This window comes from Symphodus melops (genome assembly GCF_947650265.1).
Source record: "Symphodus melops genome assembly, chromosome: 13".
Taxonomy (NCBI): Eukaryota; Metazoa; Chordata; class Actinopteri; order Labriformes; family Labridae; genus Symphodus; species Symphodus melops.
Window position 1 is genome coordinate 6,890,835 of NC_136703.1, and position 8,953 is coordinate 6,899,787.

Consider the following 8,953-nt stretch of genomic DNA (forward strand, 5'->3'; position numbering starts at 1 on the left):
GGCTTCGATTACCTAATCCTTCACAAAAACTGCAAAACCTGTTCTTTGCTATTCATAAACAAAAAAAAGGGGATGCCTATCAATTATTTATGAACCTTTGCATTTTCCCATAATAAGATATTATGATGGTTTATTTTGGTTCTGTTATTCTTTCATTTGTTAATTTATTAAACAGATAATCAAACCTTATTTGCAATGATGTTTGAATACAGAGTATTAACAAAACACAACAAAAGAGGAAGAAATTCCTTGATGCTAAGATTAGATCAATGTTTAATCTTCGGGAAAAAAACATGAGGCTTGACAAATAAGGCAGTTAGTGCATCTTGTCCAGCCAAAAGCTAGAAATAGTGACATACATCTAGTATGGGAGTTATGTTTGGTGTTACTGACAACTCATTGAAGAAGGAACCAACAAACTTTGTTTGACAGAATACAATAACAGACGTTGTTGATTATTTGACCATAATCAAAAAATGAAAGAAATGCTGCTTCAGGTTTCTTTTCCCCTTATACTAAAACGAAAACTGAATTTGTTTCTGTTTTGACAAAAAGGTTTTGCTGAATGTGATTTCTATCTATCTTTAACTTACGTTTACGTTTAAAGGAAACGTCAAGCAAGAAAATGTTTGGCTTTAACAGAAAGTTGCACAACTGCGTGCAATGACGGATGGACTTTATGTCTGTGTCCTATTTCATTCACAGAGATGTGTCACTGTTCTTCAAAGACTTAAGGCCCTCCGTCCACAGCTTGTAGAAGGCATGTTGGACTTTGGTAGTCTGGATTGCCGTGTGAAAGAAAGGACGCCTGTAGTTGAGTTGCACTGATTATCGTGTCTTATCAAAGAGACAATATTTTTGATATATTGTAAGAGGACCCACAATGGATCCTTGTGGAACACCTTTTTTTAGGAGTTAAAACTCTGATGGTATATCTGGATCCTGAGGGTAGTTCAGTCGTGAAACTGAACTAAATAGTAAATAAAGACATTTTTCCCCTATGATGTCCCCTCACAGCTAAATGAAACAATATTGTCCCCTCCAGCACTGCACATATTTCACAACTCCACATGTAAACAGAGCTTAAAGTCTTCAAATGTTTTCTTGCTCAAACCCCTCTGGCATCAGCCGTTTGAGAAAAGAGACTGGATTACTGGAGGCCTGCCATCCCACATTGGATTGTTGTGTTATTCTCTTTTTAAAAAATGCTTAGGGGAAAAAAAGCCAACTGAAAAGGAGCCACTGGAGGCAGTTTTTTGGCAAAGTTCTCCCAAGATCCAAATGAATAAATACTGAGGGTATTTGTTCCCAACGTCTCACTGCTTGCTCACAACTGGTTCCTGTATAACCATGCTCCACATCAGCATCACTGTCGGTGAGTATACTGATAACCCTAGAATAAATGCACAACAACTCTTTACTACTGTAATGACTTTAAATAGCTGTTTTTTTACACCAGGGCTGGCAGCCTTCTGCCTGCTTGCATGTGAAGGTAAATATAAATAAATATGAGGGTGGAAGAAATGTTTTCACATTTGTTCCTTTGTATTACCGTAACTATACTTTAATTTCTGTTTATAGGTGTTTCTTCTTATACAGTTACTACATGTCAGGGCGACCATGTCCATCGCCTCAGCTGTGGTATGAATTGATTTTTATTAAAACACAGTGCTTGAGTTTACTTTGGCAGCTCTGAAGAGCTTGTTTGCTTATTTATTATTGTGTTTTGCTCTTGTTTTTAAATCATCTAACTTTTGTTTGCTTTTTTAAATATGGATGAAAAGCCAAACATCTAGATGTGATTGTGAGGGTTGAATAGAGTCACTGGATTAGTTGCCACAGTAATATTGATCCACGTATTTCTAAAAAACAATTTATTAAAAATATATTGATAGATAAGATGCTCTTATCCATCCTTTATATTTCACCTCTTTAACATCGGGGCCAGGGGACTACAAATTTTAAACCATGTTTTACCATGTGTTTTATTAATTTGTACTGTCCTCTTCCTAAATGAACTGAACTAAACTTGAATTGAATTTTAAAACTCTTTTTTCTCCCTCTCTGCTGTGTAATAGATTCTGGAGTGATCAGTATTCAGTTTACAGTGTACGGACGTGGAGACACGCTGACCTGCAGTGAGGGAAAACCTCCAGGACAGACTTCTAACACAGATTGCTCTTTGAGGGAGGCTGAGGATGTCCTCAAATCATGGTACAACCCTACTGTGTTTCTTTTCACATGTGTAACCTCGTATGCTTTAATTAGTAGAATGTCACTGTGCCTTACTGTCTTCCTCGATCTTGTCCCTGCAGGTGTGATGGAAAAACTGTGTGTGAATTTGGCACAGCTCACTTCACTGAACTTGATCCATGTCCGGGCACCTTTAAGTACCTGCAGACCAACTATAACTGCCTTCCAGCAAGTAAATCACATGTTGAAGATTATAGGTCATGGGCAATTACTTCTGAATAATTGAACATTTGTTGATTTTACAACACATTGAACGGACATCACTCGTCACAGAAATGTTTTTTAAAGAAGGGCCTTTGTCTTTTCTAATATGTGTTTGGCTTTTGGCCATGCTTGGATTGCTTTAAAATTATTCAAACAGCACATGATGGTGTAATATGTGTGGATGATAATTGGCAACATTTATGTACCATGTTAAGGTTTGAAAATGATCATCTGTTCATCTCTGTAAACCCTGCTGTGTTTTCACAGATTACCAAGTAACATGTGAGCACTCCTTTGCACACCTGCAGTGTGGTAAGCTCACATCCTCTTCAGAGTATGTATTGTTGTATTTTTAATTGCGCTTCAGCATCAGCACTCATCACAATGCCTCCTCCCTTTATTTTTAGACGGAGGGCAGGTTATATTTGTCAAGGCTGCGAAATACGGACGCACTGACCCGAACAAATGCTCCTACAAACGGCCTGCCTCTCAGTTGACAAACCGCTACTGCTCACTTCCCACTAGCAAAGTTGCTGAAAGGTCCAGTTACCAACTCCTCATTGCACAACTGCCTATCTAGAAAGGCTGTTAATATCAAAATCATGCTGGAATTTACTTCTCACTATGTACTTTTCACTACAACATTGTTTACCTTGCTTTTACAGCTGCAATGGGGAGAAAAGTTGCATTATTCAAGCCAGCAACTCTGTGTTTGGGGACCCCTGTGAGGGGACTTACAAGTACCTGGAAGTGGCTTACATGTGTGAATGTAAGTGGTTCAAAAAAACGTTTCTACCTCATACTAAAAAGCTGCTCTGTGGTCCATACCATTATCAAATGTTCCTGCAATTCTTTGCAACATTAATAATACACAAAATGGAAGCCCTTTATCAAAGTATTCAAATATAAGAGTTGTGTTGAAGTTTCTGTGTTGACAAAGTGTAGATTCTGTTTAGATCATTAGTTCTCAACTTGTCTAGCCTCAGGACCCACCTGTGTAACCCATAAGTCCTATCTCGAAACTGAGGCCCCCTTAAAACATACTAAAACTACAAAAACCTATTTTCCTCCAACCCAAATTTCTGATATTGTTTCACCGATCAGATTTGTACCAACTAAATTGTGCCTTCTGGACCTCAGTCAATACAAAATGTGAGAATGTAAGAAAGAAGCTGAACAATTGAAACGTGTTTAAAAAAGTGCTTCACAGACTTTTTTTCCTAGCCCAAATTTGCGAACCACTAAAAATGGCTTCACAACCCACCTGTGAGTCCCCACCCACCATTTGAGAACCACTTGTTTAGATTATCCCTTTGTACTATAACCAGTAGCTCATAAATGTATCTAAAGGGGATCTTTAATCTTCTGTTGTTGTTTTTTTACAGATCCTTTGAACTCTCCAGATGAGTCTACTGACCAATTGAATGAACAATAAGAGCACGACAAACCAGAACAAACAGCATTAAGAAAATACATTAAACACAAACTGTCTCGTTTAATAATGTTCCATCACTTGCTTTTGGATTAATATTGAATTTATATTAATCCAAGAAAACGTTGCTCAAGAAAAGCCTCATGAGAACTTCAGGTTAAGGTCTATCATGGTAAGTGTAATTTTATCAGGTCATTCTGGTTCTTCCACGGACAGCACAGACACAATAACAATGACTGGTTCAGAGTAGTCCAGGAAGTTAGAAAAAAAAATAGACATACCCACAAAACTAACAATGCAACACATCATGTGTGTGTCACTTCTGGGTAACAACGCAAAGTAATGTTAACAATGTGGACTTTATTTTAAGATGAAGAAATGAGCAACAGCTCGATACCCAAGTTATGTTATTGTAAGCTGAGAACAATGGGAGAACCTTTTTGTTTCATTAGTTTCAATGAAAAGTCATAGAAGAGTCACCTGACCCTGCAAGATGTATGTAACTCAAAGGCAAGGACAAGTCTATGATCAATGTTTGCAAACAGACTAGACCTGCACTTTTTGAAATAAATTCCGTGCTTTTCATCAGAGCTGTTTCATGACTCATTATTTCCAATAATATAAAAAACCCCAATGATTTTTATTTCTTTATTTTGCACACTTTGTTAATCCCCAAGTTGAAATCCAACATTTAACTGTAAAATGTACTGTATTGTACTGCATTGGGAGACGTGCTTTACATGCATATACAGTTGGTCAGACAAGCACAGACAAGTAACACACAGACAAGCCTCAGATTCATAGACACATGCAGAGAGATATCAGAGTAAGGGTGTGGGTGCAATCATGTTTGGGCCCCCAAGCAGTTTAGGGTCTGGTGCCTTGGTCTAGCACACCTCGGCAGTTCTCAGGAAGAAAACTAACTCTGCTCCCCATTATGGACTTGGTCAGTAACAGGACTTGAAGCAGCCACTCTGCCAAGTCCCATTTAGCAGCATTGCGAAAGTCTTATCTTGTGTTTGTTTTCTCTTGTGTGAGTCAATATATCGATCAATCTTTTCCTTTGGTACATCACCATTGTCCTTATCCAGGAAATAATCATCCATTTTCTGTTGTGTGTGACCTAACAAAGGGTGCATTCTGGTCTGAATGATGCTTTCACATACTCTACACAGAGGGAGGCCAGGTTGCAAAATGTCAAGCTATTGCTAAACAAGGAAGCAACAGCAGCTTAAATGTAGGTGTTTCAGAATGAACCACCATCAGTCCTGCTGCTCACACCAGACAGGATCTTCTAAAAACAATCATGCTCCACTTCAGACTCAGCAACACCCTATGTGAGTACACACTGTGTGATGAGGACTAAAAATATCTAATGAGGGATTTTATACAGAGAATTAAGTGCATTTTGGTTTTGTTGCTGTCTTGATGAAGAGCTCAAAAGTCTAGATATATTTGGAGTTATTACTGAGACTACAATTAGATCACTTATGTTTATATAAGTTACATATATCATATTTTTATACAACGTATAAAAAAACAGTATAAGATACATATACATATACAAATACATATATAATGTATTTGTATTGAATCAATATTACCCATAATGATTTAGTGCTTCTTTTCTTCCAGTGTTGATTCATACACTGGAATGATTAATCTGAATTTGGCGATGTTAAACATCTTGCTATCATTGAATTAGAGAAGCTTTTTCTGGGATTTGATAAAGCCAGCTGGCAGGACAAATTCCCTTCGGACCCTACAGATAGAAGGAAAGAAAGAAACAAGTTGAAGGAGGGTTGTGAAATTCAAGGACAAAAAGGGAGGAAAGGTTTCAAATTGATTTTATGGGATAGCCAAAACAGGCGTGGTTGAGGTGTGTCCCAACTCCTAAAATTTTGCTTATTAGCATCACTTTTATGTGCCAGTAAAACATTCCGTCAAGCAATGTGTAATACTTAAATACTGTCCTTTCAATGCTGGAGTTTACAGAATCGGGGAAGTCAAGTCAAGTCCAAGTTTTTCACTTAAACACAACCTCGCTTGACCAAATTGCTGTACAGACTGGAACACAATATAACAGACAAAATAAATTAAATGAACAATAGCTAAATCTAAAAAAAAAGAGGCAACTGGACGACGGCAATTATTTGTATTCATTTATTTAAATATTACATTTAACAGTGTCTTATTGCTGCCGGCTATTTGTAACAAATGTATTTTGACAAAAAGGATAGCGGCTGATCATCATTGCATATCAAAAGAAAAATATGTCAGGCAGTTCTGTTCGCCTGAAAGTATCAGGAACTGCAATATAGGACCCACAAGACTCAAATATTTTCTGTGGTTGTCATCTGGAGGAGTCTGTCCTGTCTGACAATATAGACACCTGTTTGTGCTATCTGTACTGCAGTCCTATGTACACTCAGAAATGTTTATATTAAAAGACAAACAAGTGTTATTCCATGTTAACTAATGTTTGATTTAGGGGTAACACCGTTTCAATGATGATGATAACATTTGTACTTTGAAATCCATGTGACCCTATTCTCCACTTTTTTTTTACTTATTTGTGTTTTAATTTGTCTTTTCCAGTGCTGGCAGCAATATGTATGCTCGTGACATCAGGTAAGTATCAGCATAAATAACAAGATTGTGTTTATTATTGTTTATGCAATATGGGAATGGAAACAGTCTCAACTTACACTTCTATATTTGCTGCTTTAGTTGCTTCCACGGACACAGTTGTGACCTGCGATGACAGCCACAATGTCCATCGCCTGACCTGTGGTATGACTGAACTCATTATTGTTTTTAATCCTTTGTAAGCATCAGCCATCTCTGTAGACGTTTCATGACAAAATCCACATCATTCTCGGGTCTTGATCCCGTATGTCTTGATTTGTGTAAATCAGACAATGGAGTGATCAGTGTGCAGGGAGTCCTGTACGGGCGCACAAACTCTATGACCTGCAGCGATGGCAAACCACCACAACAGCTCGCCGATACAGAGTGTGCTCAGGAAGGCACAATGGACGTCCTCAAGAGAAGGTACACAATACTCTTACAATGCTGAAAAAAAGAAATACAATGTTCAATCCTAAATGTGGCTGTTGTTGGCACTGAGGTTCCTAATTAGTTCAATGATGCCAACGAGGCTTAAAAAACAACAACATAACCTTGAGGATGCCTCTGTTTGGCCCAGCACAAATCATACCAGAAATGCAGTTTGGACAGAACAGATGACTTGGTCTTTCCTCTTGTTGAATGCTCTAAATTGTTCCATCACAGAAATGATTACTGGTTATCTCTCTGTGCTGGGTAAACCCTTTCTTTTACTGACAGCAATCAAGTTTAAGTTGAATGACCATTCTGACACACAGGACGTTTGGAATAAGTGGACAACTCTTTCAAAAGGGATGTTTGACACTTGTGATCTGAATTCGGACATATTAAGCATGCTGACATCAGTCTAAGGTGTTGCACTAATTCATCTTTGCTTTGTGTTAAACACACTTTTGTGTGACTTACCCACAGGTGTGACGGCAAGCAGATGTGTGAGCTCAACCTAAACGTAGTCCGTACTTCTGACCCATGCGAGGGCATCTACAAATATCTGGAAACCAACTTCACCTGCCTGCCAGCCTGTTAGTCACTTCTTTGGAACAAAAAATGCATGACGCTGCATCTTCTTCATTTTAATGTCTAATTCATTGGTGTTACTTTTTCAGTTCATCTTACTACATGTGAGCACTCGTATGCATATTTGCATTGTGGTAGGTGACTTTTATTATGCATTCAAGGAAACATTTGATAAACAGTTATATTTGGATGGTATCTAAAAAAAAAAAAAAAACAATGACTATTTTCCCCCTTTGTGCCAAAATTTTCTTTTGTTTCTAATCAGATGTGGGACAGGTTATTTATGTCTACGGTGCCGATTATGGGCGTCATGACCACACCACATGCTCTTTTATGAGACCCCCCTCCCAACTCGAAGATGTGGACTGCTCACAACCCAGTCAAATAGTAGCTGAAAGGTACAAGTCTAACTTCCTTTCAACTTATACCTGAGGTTAAAGGAACTGAAATCACTTTATACTATCAAGGTGATGGTTACACTCTCATAATGCCAGCTACTGAAGAATGCCTGTAGATAAAGCCTATTCTAACTCTTTATTTCACTGTGTCCACAGGTGCAATGGAAAGAACAGCTGTATGGTGAAATCCAGCAACTCAGTGTTTGGAGACCCTTGTGGGGGAACTTACAAGTACCTGGAGGTTGCCTACGTGTGTGAATGTAAGAACTGTTCTCTCTCATGCCTTCAAAAGCTGGTCTGTGATGTATAAATGAAAAAAAAACATGATGTAAAATGGGATAATAGAACTAAAGGAAAGAGGCAGTATGTAAATGAAACAATTATCTTTGCACTAACTAACTAAATTTTTTTAAATTTAAGTCTTTGTTCTGATACAGAGTTAATGTATTTTTTTGACTGTCATGCAGTTACACAACCACTCAAATCTATTCTTTTCCCCACTTCTTTTGTTCTGATGCAGATCCTCTGGGTCCTCTGAGCATGCCAGATGGATCCGAACACATGGTTGAATAAAACAAGATCCCATTACACATGAATTAAACAAACAATAATCAGTAGAAAATGTCCTGTAAGCACTCCAGAGGTGTTAAAATTACTATAAAATACAATAAACATGTCTTCAATAAAATACTTTGAACAGCATTAGTCTTGTCTGTTTATGAATATTTGTGTAGTGCTGCGCCTAATAATTAAAAGATTGTAAATAAAAGTGCACAAGCAAAGCTTCATGAAGCCAACCAGATCAGCGTATTCTGGACTCAGCTCTTTAAGCTGTGGTTGTTATCTGGACCATGTTATTTCAAAAGTTTCAATCCATCCCTGATCTTTCCCGCTTTTCCCTTTTTGGGGTTGTGAATCCGATTTGGAAAATGTGGCTTCTTGTGTCCAGACTTGCAAAATAAAAAAAATAAAAAAATCAAACCACATACAGATTGTATTTTTTTTATGATGATCTAAAAAA

General features: G+C 37.7%; 2 protein-coding genes across 2 annotated transcripts; both read left to right on the forward strand.

Moving 5' to 3' along the window:
- The first annotated feature begins 1,270 nt into the window (after window positions 1-1,270).
- On the forward strand, window positions 1,271-4,474 carry LOC306834431 (L-rhamnose-binding lectin SML-like). Its single transcript, XM_079360325.1, has 9 exons — window positions 1,271-1,375; window positions 1,460-1,492; window positions 1,582-1,641; window positions 2,079-2,214; window positions 2,316-2,425; window positions 2,725-2,769; window positions 2,865-2,997; window positions 3,123-3,226; window positions 3,843-4,474. The coding sequence occupies exons 1-9, from the start codon at window positions 1,351-1,353 to the stop codon at window positions 3,890-3,892; spliced, it is 696 nt and encodes a 231-aa protein (XP_079216451.1). The 5' UTR covers window positions 1,271-1,350; the 3' UTR covers window positions 3,893-4,474.
- A 690-nt stretch (window positions 4,475-5,164) lies between these two features.
- LOC306834439 (L-rhamnose-binding lectin SML-like) lies at window positions 5,165-8,634 on the forward strand. Its single transcript, XM_079360333.1, has 9 exons — window positions 5,165-5,226; window positions 6,488-6,520; window positions 6,620-6,682; window positions 6,808-6,943; window positions 7,430-7,539; window positions 7,624-7,668; window positions 7,800-7,932; window positions 8,089-8,192; window positions 8,453-8,634. The coding sequence occupies exons 1-9, from the start codon at window positions 5,196-5,198 to the stop codon at window positions 8,503-8,505; spliced, it is 708 nt and encodes a 235-aa protein (XP_079216459.1). The 5' UTR covers window positions 5,165-5,195; the 3' UTR covers window positions 8,506-8,634.
- The last annotated feature ends 319 nt before the right edge of the window (window positions 8,635-8,953 follow it).